At 43.8% G+C, this 26,833-nt stretch overlaps 1 protein-coding gene across 1 annotated transcript in view; it reads left to right on the top strand.

Annotated features, from left to right (window-relative positions):
- NPHP4 (nephrocystin 4) overlaps positions 1–26,833 on the top strand; it is a 99,094-nt gene that overhangs the window by 37,676 nt on the left and 34,585 nt on the right. Inside the window, exons 9-11 of the mRNA XM_065421349.1 lie at positions 6,630–6,812; positions 9,095–9,233; positions 26,496–26,554. Of these exons, the coding sequence (XP_065277421.1) occupies positions 6,630–6,812; positions 9,095–9,233; positions 26,496–26,554 (381 nt within the window). The remainder of the gene's footprint in view (positions 1–6,629; positions 6,813–9,094; positions 9,234–26,495; positions 26,555–26,833) is intronic.

Here is a 26,833-nt window from a genome sequence, read left to right as displayed (position 1 = left end):
ATTTGCCTGTTAATATCATTGGGCACCGCAGCTCTATCCTGTTCTGTATTCCCTTTGATTTGCAAGCTAGAAAGTAGAGCTGGTCAAATTAAGAGCTGCGAATCATATTAGCTGGGAATTTAGTTGCTTGTTCTGTCCTTGAATGATTCATGCTCTTAACATCTGTGCATGAATCCATTCTTAAGTATTCTCCAGGTAGTTTGGACAAACAGTTTTCAGCCTGTGGGTTGTTTGGTTCAGTTAATCTATTCACTATTCATTATATTGGTCACCCAAATCACATGACGTTGCTTGTTCTCCATGTCTGGGCCACTGAACCTTCTTAGAAAGGAGAATAGCAAATAACCTCTCAGGCACATAGAAGTATGTATATGAGGATCGGCCGTTGCCCAAACACTCATGTGAACAAAACCTGTTTGCGTCAGTCTTTTTAAGGAGCGAATAGTAAGGTGTCAGGAATGTGGCAGAACTGAAGAGCACTACAGAATTTGAACACGTGCATAAACACAACTTTTCAGGATTCACCCCACTCTTTAGAAAGTGGTGGTTGTTTCTTAGGGCTTGATGCAACACCCATGGAAGTCAATGGAAGTCTTCAGCAGGAGTTAGATCAGGCTCTTAATGTGGATCCCTTTGTGCTAAAATCATAACTAATTGAGAATCTGACTCCCACCTTGTGTTGATCTAAATATTTAATGTTATGTTGGAACATTATAAAACCTTGAGCAAAAATTGTACTTGACTGTAAAGTGTCTTTCAGAATCAAACAATAGCTCCTTTTGTAGCTCACATATTGCTTCTAAAGAACTATTTCAGTCTGTAGGATAGAAAGGCAAATATCACCCATCAAAATGACAAAGTGCTTTTCAACGGTCCCACATGTAATGTGGCACAAATGGGCTTATGAAATCTTTCTAATTATATGTTAATTTTTTCCACTATAGATGGAGAAACCTAGCCTGCAGCAGTCCTGGAGTGCTCTGGCAAGCTTATTTGGAGAATTTCAGCTTTTAAAAAGCAAATTCTTCTTTAGGTTTTAGCACAAAATTGAATTTTTGCACTATAAAAATAATTCATCCTTTCTTTTGAATCCTTAACTCCATGTGTGAGTTTAAATCTTTTATTGTTCTGAGGATTTCAAAATCATAAGAATTCTCCTACTTTGGATGAATCCCCTGTACCAATATTATGCATGCCAGCATACATTTATTGAAATAAGTACACACATTTAAATTATTTCATCCAGTTTTTCAGTCCAAATTCTGGAGCAATGCAAAATTGTGGCAAACAGACAGAAAGCTATTCATACTGTTATTGTCTTTAACGCTGATGAATTCCATGGAATCTGTGTTGTAAATGGGGATCATGCAATAAATTCCTCCCCACACAAACCCCACGCATGAACATCTCATACCCAGACCATGAGATGTGATTGCCTGGTCCCTAGGCACAACACCAAACTCGTGCACTGAGTTGATTTCAATGGGATAAAACTTCACATTATATTGTAGTGGGAGGGATGAGAATGGACGTGAGCTTCTCCACCTATATCCTGAATAGTGAGCATAGGCCATTTCCAGCAGTAGGACATTGGGCAAGATGCGTCAGTGATCTGATGCAATGTTGCAACTATGTTCTTCCCTGCGTAGATGGTAGTTTTCACTCCTTGAAATACCAGGTAGGATAAGTCCAGTTAATGCTATATAAATGTATCCTCCATTAAAGATAGGAATCTCCCTTAGGAATGCCTTCAGCTTTGTCTTCATCACCTGTACTGGTTGCTGTGCCTGGATTCTGTCTCTTAGCAGCCACACATTGGAATAAAGGTCTAGGCTATCCCTGTGAGAGCTCTCAGCAAGGTATGGACACCAGGATAGGTTTGTTTACTGCAGTCTTCCATTTTATCCCAGTGGTCTTGAACCTGGAGGGTTTGAGTAGTTGGGACTCAGGCTGCGGTGGGACAATTTGAGCTTCATGGAGAGTGGAAGAGGGCTTAGGAAGCCTTTAGGTTTTGGACGTCGGTTCAGTGTGAATGGATTTTAATAATATTGTGTGTGTGTAATTAGGACCCATGATGAGTTCATATTTAATATAAGTAAATATGTAAAATAATAAATGAGTCAATCTTTGGAATTAAAAAAGATCCGTCTAATGCTTTTATCACAAAAAGGGGGCAGGTTTGGCTTACAGTAGGTTATATTTATAGTATCTAAATCCAAAATAAGAACATTTTCGCTTCTTTGGTGAAGAGTGTAGCTTTTGTATTTTTTCCATACAGAAAAGCTCACTAATGCAAGATTCTCTGTTACAAGTGCAACCTCCTGTAACAATTGCGTCTAATGCTTTAATAGAAGGTAGCCACAAAGTATTGCTACAATGGCCAGAATCATTCAGTGCTTTGCATTGCTAGCTTATAGTTAGAGTGAGAACACATAGATTTGCATTAAAATTATTCAGCTGTGTGAGCCAGCACTGTCTGGATGAGCCGTTTTTGCGTTATTTTAGTAAATTGAGACCCTAATGACTTGGATAAAGATGACCGAATTCAGGGAGACAAGGGATTTTAAAATGGTCTGTTTTGCATGCACTGCCTGAGGCAGACAGCAGGGGAGTCTCATCCTGGTGGACTGATAAATTGGTCCTCTTGCCCTGTTCCATGTACATGGCTTGCCCATCTCTCTGTCTAGGGCTGGGGAATTTTCTAGCACGTGTTGTGCAGGCTGTCACCTACAAGGATCCTTTACTATTCCAGCCATTAGTTTGTAGTAAGAATGTGCAGCTTAATCAATAGCAATTGATTTGTTATGAGTCCCTAATTGTCCTGCTAAGAGGACTGTGAGAGGGTCATTGATAATGCAGTAAATGTCGTCTCTCGTTAGAGCTGTCCAAAGGAAAACGGGGGGGGGAAATGGATATTTATATAAGTGACACATGCCCTACTGGCAGATGGGATTTGTATTGATTGGGAGAAGACGAGCTGAAGGGAACCATACAATTGGAAAATTAGATATTGGCTTCAACAAATTTAAAAAGTTAAACCCCAAGAACCTGCAGAGGTCTGGGTATTGGAATGCAGATTTTTATTTATTTATTTTTGTACAGTGATAAGAAACTTAAATGTATTCGAGCGAAAGTCCAGTTCTAGGCGTAGTTTAAAAAAAATAAAGAATCAAAGTGTATTTAATTCTGGAAGAAGGTCCCGGAGTGAGAGCTCGGTAGGCTGAAGTCGTCTGCTTAGCCATGGAACAGGTACAGCACAAGCAGCGGGAGCTGCTTGCTTGTCCCACATTGTCTCCTTACCAATGTGCTTTAAAGCTGCCCTGGAAGGAGCACTGCTAAGAGATCAGTTTAGCCTCCAGGGCTCAATCAGTCCATGCCCTCAGCCGAGGCTGCTAATAGTTTACAGTAGTTTTAGTGATATGGTCCCTTGTACAATAGGACCTGGGCCTCAGTCATATCTGCGTCTCTCCATTCAGAGACATTCACCAGGCTCATCCCCAGGAACTCAGAACCTACATCAATTCCAAACGGATACTCCCAGAGAACTCAGAATCTCTGCATTTCTCTTCTCACCTCTCAAATGGAGATCTTTTAATTTAGCCTTTAAATATTTTGGCCAGACTGGGTGGCTCAAGGAAGCTGGTCTCAGATCTGGTCCTGAGGGTCCTGAGGGGTGTGGTTATGATACCTTCTGGCTGCTGAGAAAGCTTTGTCTCCTTACCCACCCAATGTTGGCTGACTGCTCACGGCTGACGTGGGCCGACTTTGAGGTGAAATGCTCCTAGTTCCATTCCCTGTTGCCTTGTGCAACCAACAGAGATTTATAAACACACCTACAAATGCTGCTCTGTATCGTGCCTGAAGCTTGCAGTCTGTGAGGATGCTGGTAAATAACAGGTCTTCAACCACAGTCTCCACTCTCCTGTGACTGTTCGAGAAGGGTCATTCATTGCAACTTCCTGCCCAGTTCATAGATTTTGTTGCTGGCAGAATAAACCCAGTCGAAAAATGGAGTCTCTGCAAACTTCTTCGAAGTCTCTCTGTCCTTGTTGTCATTATGTAAGTGCTGACATTGTCCTGGGCTCTAAACTAGGCACAGAATGAGGAAACCCCTTCCCTACAGAGTTATCAGGCAGCACTGGGGAGACGTTTAAGCTGCATGCCTCCAATGGGGTATTACATTCAGAACGAGGCTGATGGGAAGTGGGCATTGCTGCATGTGCTTCAAATCAAAAAAGAAAAGAAGAAGGGTGGGATTTTAGCGCTAGCCTAAGAATGGGTAAAACTCCCATAGGTGAAAAGTTGGACCAATGTGGGTGCTTTTAAACGATTCTGAATCCCTTTGGCATGCCCATGGCAATGTCCCTCCTTTCAGCTACCACTGCAGCAAATGCTGTACCGAAGAGGCTGCTTCCCTGCCTACATCGCCCTCTCTCCTTCTCTCCTGTGTGATGCACCGGGATGCTGGCCGCGCCGTTGTCCTTGCCTATGAAATTGACACATATAATTCAGCCTGGAGTGTCAACTCATTTAGCACACAAATGCTACCTGGGCAACCCCGTATCCTCGGCCGCCCTCAGAGCGGCTGTCTGTGACTTTCACATTCCTAAAGGGTTACTGAACCTGAGACGGGATTAGCATCCATCTGACATGCCGGTGTGCCGTAAACTGCACCGATGGGAACCGTCAAGCCAGGCCATCAATGGCTTCAGAGTGAACCCAATTAACCTCTGCACTCCCTTTATGCAAAGCGGTTAATCCCAAAGCTGATTGCCACGCTAATCACAGCATCTTCTGTGCCACGATCAGCACTTTGCAGGGAGCTACAAGAGGGATTTCAATCACTGACAGACCTGTAAGCTTGTTTTTATACAGACCCTTCTATAATGCCTGATTTTAAGGGGAGGCTTTTAAAGTGATTGTCTGAGTGGAACCCTTTAGCTTCTTTTTAGAATACATTTCCCATCTTGGAGGACCAGGTCCAGACGTATACTATTTATACTGCTATGTCAATGCGGGAATTAAAATTATTTTTAATGGTCTCACTGGTCCTTGCGGCAGAAAACAAATCACCGTATCCGTACAGGCAATATGTCATCGTGGGGAACACAGTCCCAGTGATTATGGCAATGATGATAATCCCTCAGCAGGGTTAGTGCTAGCACTCACGTTGTAAACCCTGCTAGGCAAAGTTTATGTTGGCTCTGGGTTGAAATTTGGCCAGATAGTCGTAGTGCAGGAGAAATGGGGCTGTCATTTTTGAGCGCTTGGTATGGAAAATGTTGCATGCTGTTAATCCAAAAGTAGAGGAGGAAAGGCTGTTTGGTTATGTCACAAAGGTATGAAGTGCAGTTATCACATAGCCTGATTGCCAGGAAATGTTGTATCAGCAGCACACATGGCAGAGATTTGTTACACTTGCGTTGTGGATAAACTGGATGTGTACTTGTAAAATAAAACATTCTAGAGATAAATGTGGTCCAACGGTTAAAGCAGGGAACTAAGAGCCAGGACTGTCTCCAGCCATGCCTCTGAGATGATATGTGACCTCAGACAGCTGATCCTGTTCATGCAGATGTTCCCAGTGACAAAGTATGTAGATGAGACAACCAAAAACTTGTGCTAAATCTAAGCACAGTTGTAGCAAGCTATTCCAAGTTCTCCATGAGGGCTCAACAGCTCCTTTTAACACAGAAAGCTAATATTGGTACTTTTTTAACAACCTGCAAATTCAGGGATTTGAAGAGAATTTTTTACATTATGAGCAAAATGTGGGCCTGGAAAGACAGATAACATGCTTCAAATAGTACATCTCAAAATTGTGTTGAAACAATGGAAGTTATGGCTACAATATTGAGGTCACAAGGGGAAATACGTAACTGAAGGGAAGAATCCTGGGGTAGTGGATGGTATTCATTTTCTCTATATTGCACTAATATTGGAGCACTGCTGTTCACAGTCCTTTATTGTGTCCCTCCTATTTATTATTGTTCAGCTGGAAAAATTACCCTTCTGTGTTGGTAGATGGGAGAATATGGTATCTCGCCTCTCAGTAAATATAGCTTCCCTCCTGTATCCTAGGAACACCCAGCCTTCACATGCAGAGATTTAGGATTTTTCAGATATGCAATAGCAGTCTCTTCAATAACAATAATTGTGTGTGTAAATTAGTAACCAACATAGGCCTAATCATGTGGAGTATTTGCAAATATTTGCAACTGCAGTGAGATGAGAGGCTAATTTCTTTTCTAATGTTCATGGGTTGTGCAGAAATGTATATGCATCTGTGTTCATTCTAGGTCAAAGCTTATGATGCGATGCACTGTTCATTCTGAATATTGATGATGGTTGAAAGCCAAACAAACAGAAACCTGATCTTTCTTTTATAAGAAAAAGGCTGCAGAGAACTTGCCTGTCACTCTGCCTAGAGGTGATGAGGTTCCAACGAAAGATGGCTAAAGACAGATGATTGTTACCATTCAGTAGGCAGAAAATGGCTAATGGCCAATTCCTATTTGATTTGGGGTTGGATGACAGCAGTCTAGAGTGACCCAGAGATAGAGTCATGGCACAATACCAAATGTTCTTCATCTCTGGTTATTTACTCTCATATATATTTTTAATCCTAGGCATTGTCCATTTCCTCTTTGACTAAAGCAGCCTATATGCATTCCATCCGATGGACTGTTTGGAATCCTTTGCTGGACTCGAGTTCCACGGAAGTGAGCTTACCACTTCAAGGAGGCGCCCAGCAGAACCCCAGCCATGTGTTAGTTTACAAGATGCCGCCCACCAGTATGAGCTCCGAAGAGGTAAAAAGAAGCTCCTCTGAGCTCTCCTTTAGCAAAGGTGCATCAAAACCACGCTGTTTTCAGTACACACATGGCACAGAGCTTTCTTGTTATTTTAAACGCTTCGTTCAATAATCTTGCTAAGTAGCCCAAACCCAATGCAAACCAGCCATTGAGCGAACACACATGGGAAAAGAAGGAAGGATAATGCATCAGAAAATACACATTGTGCATTTATTTTATCAGCTGTTTGGTGTTCATTATTTATATGACATTCATGCCAAGTGCACTGTCATATATTTTGTAAAATTATTTATTTTGACAGTGTTTGGAGGTCCCAATCAGGCTTAGGGCCATTTTTGTGCTAGGTGATGTACGTAAAAATAGCACGTAACTGTAAGCTCTTCAGAGCAAAGACTGTTTGCTCTATATGAATCTTCACGTCCCTTGGAGCTGCCCTTTAATATTAGAGAGGCCAAAGGGAAACCACCAATGTTTGGGTGGCTTAGTAAGGGTCTGTGGTTAGTGATGCAGAACAAGCACCCATCTCTGAGAAAGATGCTTTCTGTACAGAATTCCATTATAACACTAAACCGGGTCCTTCACATTCACACACTAATAGGGAAAAGCCATAACATTGGAGTCTATTCTCGATCCTAACTGTTGATAGCGTAGAGAGTGAAGATATGTGCCTGTTGCTTAAACTTTGTTAAACTTCACACACAGGGTGGGGGCAAGGAGAGTTTGCAAACATTGTTGAATGGTTTTGCTCGTCCATTCCGTTGCACGTACAGTCTTTTCCCAAGACTTTTTCTGGCTCTAACTGGGAAGCCTCAATGAAAATTTGTTCATCTGCATCTCATAGGAATTGGGAAAGCGTGCAAGCTTTTGACAAATATACTGTTCCTAGATGATTTTATAGTTTTAACCATAATCTGGCGGCAACTCTTGAGATATGAACCTCATTGAGAAGGCAGAAGGTGCTAAAGAAATTAGTTAGTCCTATGGGTCAAGCTTTTTTGTCCCCCCTCACGTCTCTCATTTTAAGTCTTTCTCCTGCATTTGAGCCTTGGCAGTTTGAGAGATTAGGAACCAGATTCTGATCTCAATGACAGCATGTAAATCCATAGTAGAGGCTGCTCCAGTTTAACAAAATAAAATGAATAAAGAATGAATGTTGTATGCGGTGCAGCACAGGCAGAACTGTTCAGGCAAAATAGAAATGGAGAAATAATAGAAAAGAATTGAAATTAGCCAACACAGTGGGGGCCTTGGAAGGAAATGCCTGGAATGGGATTGTGTGCTTCAGGAATTAGGTGCCTGGTTCCTGATAAAAATGAATCTATTACAGCTGGGGGTTGAGTGTATTTCATTATTGGCTGGTGGAAAGATTCACGAAAGAGAGCAATCTCCCCTTCCTTTTGTCTCCTGAGCTAGAAGAGACTCATTCTAATTGCTGAGAAGGCTATTTGAAGGCTATTTTACATTTAGAAAGGGTTTCTCTAAAAGGGAGTTTTAGCTACAGAAGATTTTGATCTGCTTTTAATACAAGAACACAGCAGTAGTACAGGCTAGTTAGCAGAATCACATGGAAATGTGCAGCCATGCCTTCTTGGGGTCCAAAGGGTTTTCCAGCTAATGCAGTAATGGGGGAACCTCTGCTCCTTTTTGGTGACTGCACTGATGTCCAGGACTGTATGGGGAATCATGCTGTAGATTAATGAAAGTGTTCCCCCCAAACACTTGCCAAGATGTTGCTTCCTTCTGTTTTTATCCAAACCTATTTGCTAGAGTTCTTTCCTAGTGCTGGTCTGCTAGTGGAAAGCCAAAGTTCACTCTCGATCTGGTGGACACATTTATGAACAGACCAATGTGTGCGAAAAAGCACACAAACCACATTGTGATGCTGTAACTGAACTAACAAACTGTAACATAAACCTCTTTATATAGAAGATAATTTTCTTTCTTCCAGTAACCCCAGTTTGTAGAATCAGAGTTACAGTTCTGGTAATTAATCCATCCTACCTGAGATTTGGAGGAAAATTTGATGATAATTTTGGAGTTTAGTGTCATTCCACAACCCTCGTGCCTCAAGGAAAATAACTTTCAGACAGAACCAAAGCTTTCTGGGAACCCCGTTTAAAAAAATAATCTGTTGATAGTTCTGTCTCCATATGCCTTGCGTTACAATTTCTTATTCTAACTTTGTTGGATGCCTGGCAGAAGAACTCTTTTTGTTCCAGAGAGCGGGTAAAAAGGGTGTGCACAGATCTCATTTTTTTCTACATCTGTTTAAATTTCAGGTGAAGCAGGTTGAGTCTGGCACGGTCCAGTTCCAGTTTTCCACCAATTCAGAGGAACATCTCGGGACTTCTGCAAATTCCTTAAGTAACACCAGAGCAGAGCTCCTCCGCTCAGCGAAGCCCTCCACACCATCTCTGAGTGAGTATTTTCCAGATTGGTAACTTGTAAAGCACATTGCTTGGCTTCAATCTTGGCTCAAAAGAAAAAACAAAAACAAAAAAACACTGAACACACAATACAGAAGGCATTGAATCAGGAGCGGCGCCAGGGTTTTTGCCGCCCTAGGCGGCAGCGCTCCTCCTCAGTAATCGGCGGCAGCTCCTCCTCTGAAGCTGCGTTCTTGGCGGCGGGGATCCTTCTGCTCTGGGGCACTTTGGCGGCGGGTCCCGGAGCGAGTGAAGGACCTGCCGCCGAATTTCCGCTGAAGACCCGGAGTGGAAGAAGCCCCTCTGGGCGGCCCTGGTTCTCGGCGGCGTTTCCATGGCCGCTTTTCTTCCCGCCCAGAGGAATCGCCGCTGAAATTCCGCTGAGGGTGGCGAAATGCCGCCCCCCCACATCCTGCCGCCCTAGGCGACCGCCTAGGGTCGCCTAGTGGAAGCGTCGGCCCTGCATTGAATGCACCAGCTACAGTAGTGACTGAAGTTTATTTTAATTTGAATTGGTTAGTTGGATTCTCACTTCCTATGCTGCTTTTAAGCTTGCAAAATTCAACTGTGACAGCATAGAACTTGGCAACATATTGTCTGTGAGACCCCAGTACAGTGGAGGAGTTGTTTCACTGCTACCCATTACCTGGAACAAGAGCTGTGCAAGGCCCTGGGGTGGAGAGAAAAGGAAACACTTTTTACTTAACATATAACTGGCTTGTGGAACTCACTGCTACAAGATATCATTGAGGCCAAGAGCTTTGGAGGATTTAAAACAGGACTGGACATTTTAATGGACAATATGAACATCCACAGTAGGATAAAATATGTAGACAGGGTATAACCCCACATGCTTCAAGGTATAAAACAACCACTGCCTGATGGGGATTAGGGAACAACAACTCCAATGGGCAGGTTATTCCAGGATGTGTCACCTGGGTCTCTGACACCTTTCTCTGAAGTGTCTGATCTGGCTACTGTCAAGGCAGAATACTGGACCAGGTGGACCATTGGAATCATCTGGTATGGCACATTCCTATGTTGTGTCAAAAGGGGTGAGGTACACAGACAAAGGACCAAATCTTTCCTGCCTAGATCGTGCCTGGTGATGAGAAGTTTGGGCAAAGTCTCTGTACCAGATCAACAAGCACGAGGCCTGACCACAACTGTGCAAAGGACCTGAGCGTGTGTTGACCATTCCCAAGTTCTAGTCCCAGATGTGACACTACCTTCGGGTAAATCACTTCCTCTCTGTACCTCAATTCTCCATCTTAAAATCGGGGATAATGATTCCTATCCTTCCTTCCAGGGGAATTATGTGGCTAATTCATTGATGTTTGTAAAGTGATTGGAGAGCCTTCAATGAGAGGTGCTTTTATTGTGCAAAGTACTAAGACCTCCCACTAAGCATCTATGCATGGGCTCATGCACTGCGACCTGTCAGTCCCAGGGGAATAACCAGCTTATCAATAGCATGAGGTTTTTGTGAATGTGGGCTACTCGGGATCGTTTCCTGTTGAACCTGAGAGAAGGTATTTGCAAGGCAGGAAGTCTCTGCAATAAAGTTTTCATCTCCAGTATCTTCAGACCGTCATGGGCTTTGGAGATGTGAACCCCTACAGCCTCATGGAGTAGCCTCCAACAACCACCTGAAATGTACCATTCCTGTATAATGCCATGGTTTATTTCTTTAACCCCTAGACCCTCCGGATGGTTTGAGTCATTGATATAGGCTAAATAAATAACCTCATTTAATTGTCCTTTATAAAATGTGAAAACACCACTTATTTAATCAGCATGTACCTGTGATGCCAGTGTATTTTGTTCTAGGGTCTAGCTGAGAAAAAAAAGTGTCATTTAGTAGGGTTGGAGGAAACTTGTGGAATTCAAAACGTTGGGAAACCTCGCTGACTATCTTTTTTTGCTTTGTTAGTCTCTAAGCTGCCACAAGTACTCCTGTTCTTTTCTCGCTGACTATATTTTTCATCACGTTTGCAAAACTAGGTCAGGTCTGTGAACCCTCTTTTCCTGTCATTTAAACACAGCAGTTTTCCCACAAGCATGATTCAATTTAAAAAAGAAGGAAAGAAATCCAACCTTTTCCTAGATAAAGGGAAGGCTTTGCTGTGCATTGGGAACAAAAGTTAGTCTGGCAGAAGTGGTACCCTATGTGTGTTCATGCGTGCAGCTAAAATATACTGAAGGGTGATATTTTCCAAATCATTCAGCCCAGTTGCTCCTATTGCCTTTGACTTCACTGAGAGTTAGGTCCAAGCTGAGTGCTTTTGAACTCTGGCCCCTCCAAGATATTTTTTTTCTCCCACTGCCCTTCTTTTCCTCAGCAGGAAACAAACCTAATATGCTAGAGTTTGAGTTGAACTGGACTGGGTTCAAAATCAGGCAAAATGAATGTGCCCATTTATGCAGCATCTCTTTATATGGAATGATGTAATTGATAGTTTCACCGTGGGAGGAACTATAAAAAATGAACGACTCATTGAAAGCCATTCCCCCCTCTGCTGTTTTTAATCTTTTTCAATTTATCTATGGGTGCACGAACCAGATTGCTCTCAACTTAACTGCCTGTTTAAACATCAGTGTGTGAGTTTATTACCTTATTAATGTGGTGTTGTTACTGAAGTCTATAGGACTATCTGTATTTGAGGAACTGCCAGAAAATGTCATCTGTTAGTAAATGTTTTGCTGCATAAAGTCTCATCTTTAACTAGTTAGTGCCTGTAGGGTGGCCAGTTCTTGTCAGGGATGGTGGCCAGCCTCCCCTGGAAACAGAGGCATGTGTAGTTCGTAATAGGGAGCCCATTTCAAGTCTCCAGGTGGATGCAGAGGAGACTGTGCAGTTTATTACACAGCTGCCAAGTAAAGTAAGAACATGCCTGTATTTGAGAATCTCTCCTAGCCCTATGGCGTGGAGACCTCCTGGAGAGTTGTTTTTCTTCTCTATCCTCTGGAGGTTCTGTTCAAAACAGAATGACATTTTCATGCTTTGGAACCTGTTGATATGAGCAGGGGTTCAGAGCGGCCTCCTGTTGAACTTTGATTGGGGATCCAAGAGTGTTTGTAGCACGTACACTTTGAAACACTGTCTCCCATTGAACTAACGCTAGAGGTTAATCTCTCCTTGGGAACAGCACAGCCACACCTGCAGCATTGCCACTGTCCCACTAGGTGTGGGAGAGGGGGTGTCAAATCATTGCTCTTTCACACAGCACAATACAGGAGTCTGCTACTTGAAACGGAGGCTGAAATATCATGAGAATATAGTCTAGCAGATTCATCTGTTTATACCTTATCATAGAAATACATAGACTGTGCCTATACAGCCTGACTCTGCTGAATGCATTTAATTTGAACTTATTTTGTCATGCTCCCTCTAGAGTTTTCAGTTAAAATCTTTCTGTGCATTCTCTCCCAAGACTCAGTAAGAGACTTTCAACACATAACAGCTTTTAAGTTATGACTGAAACCTTTTCTGTTTGAATATTTTGCAAACTGCTATGGGTCCTTTGGTAACCCTAATGATATTGTAGCTGTCAGCTTTAGGGACGCACTTTGACTTATAGATATGAATAATGCACCATATTTTGAAGTATTAAAAGCAGGCTAAATGTGGGCCACGTTATGCATCATGAAATCCACTAGAGGGCAGTCGGACCATGGGGTTTGCCTTGTAAATATGTACTGACTCATATTCTGCGTTCGAACTTTCTGGCTTGTCACAGTCGGGTTGGTTTGTTTGTTTAATAGGTTTTAAAACAGAAATCTTGAAAGGGCCAGTTGAAGCTTTTCAGTAGTGGCGTTTCCTTGGGTATGTTGAGTTAGGATCTCCTGGACATAATTGCAGGACTTTGCTTGAAGTGTCTTTTCATAAAGGCAATTGAGTTGGCATTAATCAATATAATTAAATGGATTACAATGTGGAAAAAGGAGAGGTAAATTAATCTGAACATGTACTTCCAGTGCCATATCTATAGGGAGCAAGGAACCTGAGCTATCGTGCAGAATGTGAAATGACACTGGGCTACAGTTTTGAGCAGGAACATGCTGTAGCTAATAGTCTGTAAAAACAAAACAAAACAAAACGCTCAGCATATTTGGATGACCTCAGTGCCACAATAATAGCACAATGTGTAACCAAGTGAGAAACCCAAAGTGTAGATCCTGGGACATCTGCCTCTCTCTCTCCGTGAGAGCACTGCGGAAGTGGCGCGGTGAGCCTGTAAAGTCTTCACCGGTGCTGCTGTAGGTAATATTTTACTGACAGAGCAGAGCTGGCATAAGCCAAATTTCCTCTTGCCTAGAAGAATGTTATGATGACTGCCAATTGATTAAGTCCCATCTAGTCGGCATTATTGGTGTTATTTATGTGTGCTGTGGGAGTGCCTAGGAGCCCCTGTCATGAACCCCACTGCGCTAGGCGCTGTACAAACACAGAACAAGACAGCCCTTGCCTCAGAGATCTTACAGTCTAAGTAAAAGGATGGTCCATTAGGAAAGGTGAGGTATTCACAAGCAGTTTTTACATGCATCTGCCTGGGGCTTACACAGTAGATCTCATGCATTGGTCATGCTGCCTCCCTTTGAGGTGGCCATAGTTTGGTGCGGGTTATTTCACAAGACTTTACCCTTTGTGGTGACAGGTTAAGCCCCCCTCCCCGCCCTGACAGACCCTCACAATTAGCTGGGGAACCAGGAAATGTTAGTGAGAATTCTTTCCTAGTTAGAGAACCTGAGTTAGTTTACTACACACCAGGACAGCAAGCAGTCTGTGAGTGCAGTGCTCTGGTCTCTTCACTAAAGCCAGCGGCTCACCTACCTCTTCTTTTCCATCATTTTAAGACACGTATTCGGAAATCCTGCTGGCAGACTTTTAGCCAAGATAAATAACATTCCCAATCTCTTGCAGATTCCATTGACTTCCCCATGGGACTGGGAAAGACCAGGTGTAATTTGTCTCAGCTGGGGGTATCCGTCTGTCTGACATGCTGAACATGGATATGAAAAGCTTGTAGACACAATGCCTGGCAAGTAAGCTTAGGTTTGAAAACTTGCCAAGAGTCTTTAATAGAAACAATTCTAACGTCTGGTGTCTCAAGAAGAACATGAATCCTCCTGCCTGTTTCTTTCAAATTACTTGAGTACAAACGCTATTGGCATTTATCGGACACTGGTTTATGGTCCCACAGCCCTAAAAATGCACCTGTCCACTATTCTTGGTTTTGCCCGCCATTTGAACTCTGAGCAAACCTAGTGCCTGGGTAGAGTGATAGATCTTGTTCCATGTACACCAGGGACTAGTGTCGGGCAGTCACCGGTAACGTCCTTGGAGAGGCTTGGTATGGAAGCCGCAGCCAATAGAATGAGTGTAATGTGCGTTTATCCAGAGTCCGTGCATTTAGACTATGAGCGTAATGGGCATTTATCCAGAGTCCCTTCTGCTGCTGCTTGTCAGAATTTCACAGTTTCAGTCAATCCACCAGAATATACTCCCCAGTCCCTGTCCTTTCTACCTACGCACTTTGAGAGATCGCTTGACTTTTAAAGGAGACTAGTGCAGACCTTTGGGAAGCATTGGCAGGTTATGCTTCCTTTGACAATGACATTTACTCTAAAGAACACTGTCAACATAGTTATTGCTTTGTGTCTTTCACAGCTAGTTTTTGATAATGTCAGTAGAGGCTCTAGTTTCTGCTCATTCAGCAAAAGCTATCGCCCTAAAAGTAGCAGTAATAATAAAAAAAACCCTTATGGCCTAATTCTGCAGTCCTTAAACTCCCATTGGGAGTTTTGCTTGATTATGGACTGCCAAATTTGGCCCTTACATTTTATATTCTTCCTTTCACCTCCGAGCATCCCCCAAGTAATTTCTGGAATTAAGATTTATGTCAGAAATCTTTCACCTGTCACTGAAATGCAGCCACTTCTGGGGTCGAGTGTGAAATCTAACAGCACATAGCATCACAACACGACAGCCTGGGATGGCAAATGAAGAAGCATCCATTATCTAACCGAAAAGGGACAGCTTGAAGTATATGTCAGTCTGCATAACTTGTGGGGCTGTGTCTTGGAGATGAAGACAGACTTGTAACCCAAATTGCTGCCTCAGGGATATATCATGAAGAGACACCGGATCCGGTCTGAATCTCTGCAAGGACTGTTCACATCCTTACACTCCTCCTGCCTTTCTCCTCCAGCTCACTGCTTGTTAAGATTAAGTGTGTCATTTGACGGAAGGGGGTCTCTGGCTTACAGACTTCTGTGCTTCAGGCAGCATCACAAGGCTTGTCAGCCCTTCTCCTCTCCCTGCCTTAGCTGTGTGTTAAGAAACCTTGTCCCACTGTGCTTTTCAATATAATTTGCTGAGAACCTTTTTATTTGGTCTCCTGATCTCTACTTAATTGCTTGCTGAATATGTCTATTCATGGACAGCAGTGAGATCTTGATTATATCTATTCAGGGAAAGTGCTACCTCCTAAAATTCAACGCAGGAAGCTGGTTCGATTGCATGATGGTTATGGGTCACAATTACCGATAAGTTATTTCAAGACACACGTCTGGCTGCCTCTCAAACCGTTGCCATCACTAATACCCGGTTCCTTTCTTTGGTGCCACGTGCATGCCTCAGAGAATTGAATAGGAGATTGTTGCAAAAGGGCCTTAACTAAAAGCTGATTTCGTTCCATCTATCCGATTTACAGTCAGGTTCCTAGGCTGTACCCGGCCCTGTAGTCGCTGATTGGTACTCGTATCCAAACAGAGCCGAGAGGGTTATTCTGTTGCCTTCCTAGTAGTGCATTCCCCCATTCCTACACTCTTGCCTTGCATGTGACTTGTTAGAGCGCTCTCCCTCATGCCTGTTTTGATTTGGGGCTTCGAAGTGCTCACCTTCACCAGCTCGAGAGCGATGTCTGCACAGCCTCATTCAGTCAGGAAAAGTTATTTAGTGCCAGTCACATAACCAGAGTGCCCCTGGAGAACTTTCTGACCAACAAGCTGTTTCAAAATCTAATATGGAGCAACACGCAGGTTGTGTGATGAGACATAGTTGCTGGTTAGGTGCATTTACTTAAGGGGCAGACTCTTCATCTGTTTCACATGTATGTCTGCAACCAGATTCTAATCTCTGCTGTTTATCACTCGTGGCTGCACATCTGCTATTAGCATCTGACCCAGGATGTCTCTTTGCTGGGGCTCACCATTAGTCTCTAGGTTCTGCAGCCACGGGGAAGAACCTGCCTTGAAAATGTCTGCAGCAGTTTCTGTTCTGCCTGCTGCTATTACACAGATTCCCATTCCCTCCTGCCAATGGCCAGATACATTTGGGCTTATGGTTTCTAATATAAAGAAAGACATTTCTGGTATGGGGAGCAAAGAAGGATAAAGGGCCAACATGATGAGGCTGTTGTTCCCATAGCAACTTCTGAGACCTGTTTGAAAAATTCCTAAACCTACGTGGAGTCACTATAGTTAAAAACCAATCGTCTGGACTGATCAGAGTTTTCACACAAAGGCGCTTCTGCCATCTTAGAAACCCTGTGTGCTGTGGGGTCACGAGGAAGCTGTCATGCTGGGTCATGTGGAAGCCATGTGTTCCCTACCCTTTTAATGTCACAACGCCGGACCACCTTTCCTTCCAGGCAGGTTCAGTTTTGCACCACAGTCTCCCAACCACAAGGTGCTGCAGAGCACATTCCTCCAGAATTTCATTCAAGTGATACTTTTGGGTACCCAGGAGAGAATAGATCCTTCCCACACTGGTTCTTTCAACAAAGTGACCATCTTTGGCCTGTGTCTCTGCTCCGTCTACCCCATCCTCATCCTGCATGACCAACTGCTTGGGCTCCATTTCTATATCCTCATGTCTCACCCTCATTGTGCAATCCAGAAACAATCCCAACACATTTCTGTGCATGAACAGCAGCAGGTTGCTAAGCAACAGCCTCATCACGTTGGCCCTTCATCCTTCTTCGCTCACTACTTTTCAGGTTAATAACAGATTCGTTTAGTTAAATATAGGCAGGTCTGTTTCTGCATCCCGTAAATTCAGCAAACTCACTGTGCATATCTCATGTTAGTGGCTCTCATTAAATACATTATGCACATTGGCTTTTCCATCCTTGAGCAAACTCCTTCAGTTTGCACAGTTAACATTAAATTCCTATTAGCATTTATTGAAACGGAGGCAGCCTTACTCCAAAAGACCTGAGTCTCTGCGGCAGCACGGCTATCCCGTCCATACAACACCTGTCTCCTCGATGTACAGAGGGGAAGGATTGCAGCTCAGCAGGCTTCCATCAACACCCAGTTTATTAGTATTCCTGTCACTGATCCTAGTGCAACATTGCAATCCCACCTTTGTGTCCCTAACTATGCCATAGACACCCCTGCTGACAGGAAAAAGTAAGGGAGATCATCGGAAGGTGTGAGACTTCAGTAATGGCCCAGAATTGTGCCACGTATTGTTGGCACATCAGTGACTGACCAGCACATATGCATAGTAGAAAGAGCTGCAAGATTCAAACCCAGCCTGCCACTCCTGGGTGTCTTTGATTGGATAGGCTTCCTATGTCTGCAACATTCTGCTTTCCTATTGCGTAGCACGACAGAAATGCTACCCTGTGAATTTTTGGGACCACTAAAACTAACTTTCCACGTGGGACATGACATCTTCGAGATCATAAGCCATTAGCGAAAGCTCAGGGTGGCCTCTCTGGAATGAGTTAATGGTCTGTGTCTACTTCCTGGTGCTCTTGTCCAGTCCCTAGTTCAGACCTCCACCAAATTAGCAATGACTGCCGTGCTTGTTGGCCATGTGAGCATAGAGGACAAATGTTTGTAGAGCCAAAAAGATTGAGCCTGGAGACCTGGTCTATGCAGGACAGGGGCAGGACACCCAGGTTATGGGTGATGGCAGGGAAGCTTGCACTGTTGCTGTCCAGGCTGTCCCTGTTCTGGGGATCTGAGACTTCATTCCTCAGGGTTGTCAAAAAAAGCTTCAAATTCACATTGATTTTTGTGTGTGTGTGTGTGAACTCTGACAGAAACCCTTTTGTTTGTTTGTTTACTGGTGATTGCGACACACCATTCTCCTCCTTTGATGTGAACCTCCTCAGGAAGCACGTCCCACCCCGCCACTGCTCAGCCTGCATCCCGGTCTAGAGCCTGTTTTATGTTCAGTGGGAGCCAGCTCCAGCACAGTCCTCAGGACTGTGCTGCACCTCCCTGCTTGTCTGTGCTGAGCTGCCTGTGTGGGTCTCAGCAGTGTCCTCATGTCGCGTGCCCAGTCCGGTAAAGATTTTGTTCTAACGCTAGAGCTGATCTTGCTGTATTCTCTTAGGGTGATTTATGCAAAAATACCTTTGTAGTTGTGCTCGTCCGGCCCAGACTTGCATGCTGGGGGCTCTGTTCCCGCAGCACAGCTCCCTTAATAGGCTTAGAATGAAAGCCAGAGTGATGCAGTCACTTCCCTTGTTCAAGAGGGCTTCCTAGAAAGTAGTGAGAACTGTTCCAGGCAGGAGGAGGAACAGATTTCCAGGTACAGGATCCAGAACCGCGGGGTACCTTTGTTAGCCATCTCAGCAGAGAAGCAAGGACTCAGTGGGACACAATTATTAGAACTTTCCTGCAGGCTGTAGCAGAGATGCACACCGGTGGCAGGAGAGCATAGGTAGCTCGCACTTCTGTTGTATGTGCACAGCTACATGCTGTAATTGCCTTGCAGGAAAGAGCGGATTCAATGCCCAAGAGCTGCCAGTCTAGCACCTTGGACAAGCAGAGCTCAGTTTTGTTTCTTTTTAAACCTTAGTCCAATTTCAGGAGGGGAATCCAGACAGGAGAACTCAGCTAAGTCTCAGCTGAAAAGCAGCGTTCCTTTACCTGCCCAAGGCGGTTAATGGCAGACACACCATCCCTCTCCACCCAACCCAGATGCAGAATGCAGTGTGCTGTGACAATCCAAAAGGAGGGACACCAAAATCATTCATGAAGGAAACTCAAAATGCTGTGAGATTCCTGCCTTCAGTGTTGTTAACCCTGATGGTGCTTTCAACCTCATGAGACCCGATTGCTGATATCATTAATTTTCAACAATAACATTAAGGGGACACCATCTTTGTGTGGCCCAAGAAAACTTTGGGACTAAAATGAAATGAGGGACATTGGAGAAATATGGATCTCTCTCTCTCTCTCTCTCTCTCTCTCTCTCTCACACACACACACACACACACACACACACACACACACACACACACACACACACACACGAACTTGAAAGAACTAAGTCCATTTGCAACTTTATAATTAACCCTTTTGGCTCCTGATTTCTCTGCCAAGGGCAAGCTGGCTTCAAAGCTGTCTGGTTTGGTATGTGACCAAGTGTTAGAAAAGCTGAATGAAAAATCTTAATTATTTTGCTGACAGCTGCACTCAGTGAGTGGAGACTGGCTGTGGAGTAATAGGATGTCAGGAAAAATTAATCTCTGGACAGGCCTGGACATTTGCGCAGTTGGCAATCTAATTTTACCTTTGTCTCAAGCAATCTTTTCAGATGGACACTAGTTTTTAGATTCAGTTGGAAGGTAGTAGTGAACTCCAGCCCCTGACTCTGCCTTTGACTTCTGTGTTATATTTAATAAACAGTTGGAAACTATCTTATGGTAAATTCTTCTGGGATATTTTTCCTTAAGAGTGACTAATGCCTCCTGGAGAACTTTGAAAAAAGTCTGTTTAAAAACAATTCTGCTTGCTTGTAGCCTAGACTTTTTAGACTACTTTGGATTTTATAAGACGGCACATTTACATGGAAACAGAGTTAGTGTAGGGCAATAGAAATTTGGACTTTGTATTTTAATTATTGTCCCAATATAAAGTTTTTTTCAGAGTTTTTTTGGGAGGTGTTAACATCAATTAATCTTGAGTAGAAATATATCTGACATTGTCAATGTTCTGTAATGGTTTTAAACTAAAAGCTCAGTGCAAAGCCTAATAATTTCTAAAATGACACTGAACCCTGTGTTCAGTGATGGGAGAGCTCACTCAGTCAAGCTGCTTTAAGCTGAGTTGATTTATTGATCAAGAGTGTAACAGAAACTGACAGAACCTTTCCTCAGCTGGTGTGGGAATTGGCACCTTCCAGGCTTCAAAGGGGTGTGTATGGGGGGGACGAAAGGGGGGGGGGGGGACAACAGGATGCCAAAAATGAGGCTAGGCGATAAGAATGACTTGGGATTTGTTATGTTGTGTGTATATATGTAGAGAAATGGTGTTTTCTCCTGGTGGAAGAGGGGATTGGAAATTAGGAGATCTGAATTCTTATCCGGGATCTGCTGCTGACTCCCCAGGTCTCTTAACTATGTGCCACCTCAGCTTCCTCTCCTGTGAAGTTTACTCACTTCACAGGCATGTTGAGAGTCACAATTAGTTAGCCCTTAACAATAACTTGATGCATGCTTCTGTGGGAGTTGGGTGCTAGATTCCTTTGAAAAGTCCGGCCTCATTGTGTTGGGATGTTGCACACAGGTGGAACAAAACATAACACGTGCTCCCTCCCTTCCCTGCTTATTGTTTCAGTTTTCAGGTTGTTGTAAGGAGGAGGAGTGTTTGAGCTGTCGAGGAGCGATGCTGTGCTCTGTAATGCTGCCCAGAGCGACCAAGTGCAGGGAGACAACAGTGGTTCTGACTGAACATACGTCATGAGTGCTTCTGCCCCTTCAAGAAAAGCTAACTGCATGTGAGGGGACGTACTGAGCATCCAGAGAGTGCACAGACCCGCTTGAACAAATCTAGGTTTGCTCGAGAAGGGCCTTTTAGGGTTATTTGTAAAAGGCCTGCCCCCTTCCCTTTATTTTTAAGTGCACCTAGAAATCCCCTTCAGTGTTCATGTTGGACGGAAGCTGGAAGTTAGTGCAATGATGGCGATTATTTGGGGCAGCACCTGTGGCTGTTTTTCTGATGTAAGCGCAGTAGCGTTGGATCACATTGTAAAGCAGAAGGCAGCTAGGAGACTACGCTACATAAACAGACTTCTGAACAGAGTCCACCAATCAGCTCCCATCAGTCTCCAACCCCTGCCAGAAGCCCAAAGGCATGTGGAAGCTTTTAGTGGAGTTTTTTCTAATCCCACATTGTTCCTTAAAAAAAGTAACATCTTCTGATAGCAGCAATCCTCTTTCTCCCTAAACTCTGCAGTAGAATAACCGACAGAGACATCCTTAAGGTGCCTCCTTGCCTTGGGCTTAAAAGACAGAACTCTTATTGTCACTGGGCATCGTGTAGTGGCGCCCCCCGCAGTGGGAATTATTGCGTAAGTAAAACAGACAGTGTGTGATCTGATGTGCTACCTAAAGGGCTACCCAGTCATTCAAACGTTCCAGACTGAAGTGCACTTAGACGCTGATTCCTGCCACTGAAGTTACCTGCCTTTCCTTTTTGAATGGATAAAGGGGACATCTTCACCTGAAAGAGCTAGTGCTGTGCACTGCTAGGGCCATGGTGTTGCCTATTTTGGCCAATAGGATGGCTGCTATATCATCCCATTTATTAGAAGGGACATAAGAATTAATTCTGTTCTGGGATGCGTCCAATGGATTAATTCTCCAGCAGTTCCTTCTAGGTGTCTCATGGCTGCAGACCCTGCTTAGTCACTGTAATCAGAACTGATGCTTGTTTTACCTATTTAGAAGTTGATCGTAATTATAAGTGCACAGCAGGACTTGGTACAATCGGTTAGGTCAGATCCGTGTTAAAGATAATCACTCATGCAGCATGTACTTCTCTTACAAGTTACAGTGTGGATAACCTTTTTTCTAGCTACTCTTGGAGAAAAAAGGTTACTCTTGGAGAAGGACTGAGCAGATGTTGCACATAAGCTTTGAAGCGCTCAAAAAATACCGTGATTTTACATGAAACAGATTAAAGCGAGTAGTTGCGAAAGAGGCTGTATGCAAAAGATAGTTCTGCATCCCAAACTGGTGCAAAGACTATTTTATTCTTGTCTTTTTTACCTCATTGGAGGTTTTCTCTCCCTCTGAGACTAGCATCAGGACTTCATGGCCAAAGAAGCTTGGATAGACCTCCCATCAGTCCAGTTGCTTGTTGTGCCACACACTGATGTCTTTGGCTCCTTACACAATAGACGTAATATGAAGAAACTACATGGGCATGTTGAGGGGATCCAAATACCAGTGCTACATGTACACAACAGTGCAGGGCCTAGCTAAACACCTGCTGCTCTGGTTGGGTCCTGGTGGTTTCTAAACCATAGAACACAGTGAGAGCCACTAGAGGGCTCACAAACTGTTTAAAGGGACAATACCTAGTTCCTATAGCCCACACCAATCCTGCTGTTCTGGGCAGCAGCAGTCAGAATTCTGAAACCAAACTGAAATCTCGCCTTTGCCATTGCTAGAGGCCGGCAAACAGGGTGGGGGGAACGGAGAACTGACACGCAGTTCTCTCTCACTTGCACTGGGTGGTTGACATTCTTTCCATTTTGTTTGTGTTTCTGCCCCTCCTGATACCAGTGTGTGGTAGAAGTTGCAAAATGCTACAAGTTGGGCTCTTCCTGTGGCATAGACAAGGCATTCAAGAGCAGAAAGAGTAGAAATCCCCCAGGGAGGCCTGTTCTCCTGAGATTTACAAGGCAGTTTGACAAACCTAATAGGATGGGATCCTTCAGACAGGATCTGGAACAGCAGCGGAATGTTTGGATGCTTACGTCCTGTTTTTAAAGGGACAGTCCCATATTTAAGCCATCCTTCAGATGTCCCGTCCCCCCCCCCGCCGCCCTGGGTCCTGCCCCCAGGGAGCGCGGGGCTGCTCCGTCCCTCCGTCCCCTAGGCACCCTCCCCTGCTGAGCCACCTCTCTGGCCGGTTCCCTGAAGCCCCTGCAGTCTGGCTCCCGGGGCCCTGGTGCACAATGCAGCCTTAGGGCTTAACCCCTTCCTGCCCGTGCTGTAGCCAGAGGACAGGAGGCGGCAGGGTTATGTCAGTGGCCAGCAGCAGCCTGGGTATGTTAACTGCTTTTCAACAGTGTGCGGGTAGGAAGGGACAAGCTGCTTCCAGCCGGGGTTGGGGGGTTGGGAAGTGAGCTTTGCAAAGACATAGGCCAGGTCATCCTTTCCCGCCCCTCCTCCTCCTCTGCAACTGGAAGCAGCTCCTGTCCCTTCCCTCCCGCACAGGGCCGAAAGGCTGCTGCTGGCCACATTCTGGCAGAAATCTGGGGAAGGGGGCCATGTGACCCTGTGTGCTTCCCCCCTCGCGTATTGTCTCAGGAAGACGTGGTGCCAGGTACCAGGAGAGGCGGGTCCTGGGGGCCCAGCCAGGCATGGTGGGCGGAGAACGCCGGGCAGGGAGGGTCGGGTCAGTTGGTCACCCCAGCTGTGTGACAGAGGTGTACGGGAATGTGTGTGTGTCACCCCCTTCCCCATGTAACCCTAAAGCCTTAAAGGTAAGAAGGTAGATAAAAATAATCCAACTCCGCAGTATTACTTTTTAACAAGGGCTCAGTCAGCTTGATGCTATTTTGAACGTTTGTACGATTGCCATTGAATTCGCTTGAATATAAGTAATTTTACCAGTTGTCCCGTATTCAGCATAAGGAAATGTGGTCACTCTAGCTTTACTAAACCATTTGAAAGTGACCCACTACCAGTAATCACAGTACTCCTGGGCAGACTTGGCCTTTCTTCCTACTTGTCTCCTCCCATGTGGGCAATGCGAGGTTAATATCTGTTAAAATATTCTCCATAACTCAGCTCTTGCATATATCTAAGTCACTGATCTAGTGGCCTATGAACTGATTAGCAAGAAACCTCTTCTACTCCTTTCCTGTGCTGACAACTACTGAGCCTTGTGCATTTCTAATAATGACCCTCTTTAATGGCCAAATCCATTGTAATCGAAAGAACACAGTAATTTAGGCCTAAGGGAAGCTCACTAGTTTCCTTGGGAAATGTTCCCAATTAAATATCTGGAATGTGTGAATTGGAGAAAGCAAAACTAAGTCTCAGCATTGCCAGAAAACATCTGTGCTTGGAGTCTGTGCAACAGGATTTCTTGCTTAGTAGAAGAGCAAGTTCATCTAGTGCCAGAGAACAAGTAGACCAGCCAAAGATAAACACAACAAAACCCAGGCAATTTCAGGGCATGAATGTACAAACAGATGAAATAGTGACAAGAAATAATAGAACAGCCATGAAAACCTTAAGTATCCCAAAACGTTCACGTCTCATTAAGCAATCCACTTAGCCAGTACCACATGTCTTCAAGGGAAAATGCAGTACTGTCTAGCGATAGACAATCTATGTTTTACAACAGGAAAGTACTAAATGGCAGATTTAGCCTAATTCCCTTAAAAAACTCCCAGTGAATCTGGAGAACTGCTACACATTTTTTTTCCAGGTGACAATCTTATTGCAAAAGTAAGTCAGCCAAATGGCTGAAATACAGTGTCTCACATCCCCATAGTTAAGTGTCTTCACCAGATCAGCTGGGAGGAAGAATTTAATCAAAAAAATTTGAATGATAATTAGGAATCATTTAAGAACAACTTACTAGATGCACAAAAAGCCACAATCCCACAACTGAGGAAGAAGGTTAAAAAACTGACCTGGTTTAGAGAGAAAGTGAAGGCAGCTACAAAAAATAATATATAAGAATGGGAAGTAGATAGTAATGAATATAAATCAGAAGTTAGGAATTATAGACAATTGATAAGGGAAGCCAAGGGACACAATGAGAAGTCTATGGCCAGCAGCATTAAGGACAATAAGAAGGATTTTAAAAAGTATATTAGGACAGAAAGAAACCTGACAATGGTATTGGTCCATAACTAGATGGAAGTGGTAGAATTATCAATAATAATGCAGAAAAGGCAGAAATGTTCAATAAATATTTCTGTCCTGTATTTGGAGGAAAAACAGATGATATTGTCTCATCACATGGTGATGATAGCACTCTTTCCATTCCACTAGAGGCTCTGAAGGATGTTAAAACAGAAGCTGCTAATGTTCGACATTTTAAAATCAGCAGGTCCAGATAACTTGCATCCAAGAGTTTTAAAAGAGCACATTAAATGGATTAAAAACTGGCTAACTGGTCGGCCTCAAAATCTAATTGAAAATGGGGAGGAATCATCCAATGGGTGTGTTTCCAGCAAGGTCCCTCAGAGACTGATTCTTGGCCCTACGCTATTTAATATTTTTATGAATGACCTGGCAGAAATCATAAAATCATCACTGATAAAGTTTTCAGATGACACAAAAAGTGGGGGAGTGGTAAATAATGAAGAGGTCAGTTCACTGGTTCAGAGCGATCTGGATCACTTGGTAAACAGATGCAAACAAACGATGTGTGTTTTAATGGTTCGATGTAAATATATGCATCTAGGAGCAAAGGATGTTGGCCACACTTACAGGGTGGAGGACTCTATCCCAGGAAGCAGTGACTGAAAAAGGTTTGAGGTCATGGTGGATAATCAACTAAACTTGTGCTCCCAGTGTGATGCTGTGTCCAGAAGAGCTAATGTGATACTGGGATAAAGAAATAGGGAAATCTCGAATAGGAGTAGAGAAGTTATTTTACCTCCATGTTTGGCACGGGTGCATTCCTTGCTGGAATCCTGCATCCAGTTCTGATGCCCACAGTTCAAGAAGGATGTTGATAAATTGGTGAGGGTCCAGACAAGAGCCACAAGAATGATTAAAGAATTTGAAAACCTGTCTTGTAGTGACAGACTCAAAGAGCTCAATCTATGTCGTGTAACAAAGGGAAGTTGAGGGATCACTTGATCTGTAAGTACCTACACGGGGAACAAATATTTAATAATGGGCTCTTCAATCTAGCAGAGAAAGATATAACACAATCCAATGGCTGGAAGTTGGAGCTAGACAAATTCAGACTGGAAATAAGGTGCACATTTTAAAAAGTGAATGTAATTAACCACTGAAACAATTTACCAAGGGTCATGGTGGATTTTGCATCACTGAATATTTGTAAATCAAGATTGGATGTTTTTCTAAAAGATCTGCTCTAGGAATTCTGTGAGCGACGTTCTCTGACCTGTCTGATATAGGAGCTCAGACTAGATGATCACAATGGTCCCTTCCGGCCTTGGAATCTAGGAAAACTTTAATTGGCTTCAATGGAAACAAAATTTGGCATTTGATCAATCCGACAGCTAGATCTCTGGGTGTTCTGGAGGTTCACTGCACCTTCTCTTGTCTCTGCTTCCCGGTAGGTGCACCATCTTCACCCCAGATGTTGGTTTCCACTCAAGACTATCCTCAAGGACCTGGGGTAAGTGCCTGATGGTGCAACATGTGCCCTCTGCCGTTGCCTTACTGGGACATTAGATTTAAGCATCAATTATTTTAGTTTGATGAGTCTTTTTTTCTTAGGGGCCAGGAGGGGAAATGTTGCAGCTGATTTTTTTTTAAGTTTATGTTTTCAAATCTATAACAGGTTAAATGTGAAGATTCTAAAGGGGCAATTTCCCTCTGGTGTAACTCTAGTTAGTTAATGGAGTGACACCACGGAGAAGCATGGCCCAGTCACTACTGATAAATAAAGGAGTTT

Source organism: Emys orbicularis, chromosome 22 (assembly GCF_028017835.1).
Source record: "Emys orbicularis isolate rEmyOrb1 chromosome 22, rEmyOrb1.hap1, whole genome shotgun sequence".
NCBI classification, from domain to species: domain Eukaryota; kingdom Metazoa; phylum Chordata; order Testudines; family Emydidae; genus Emys; species Emys orbicularis.
Note: the sequence above shows the minus strand (reverse complement) of the source record. Positions and strands in the feature narration are given on the sequence as shown.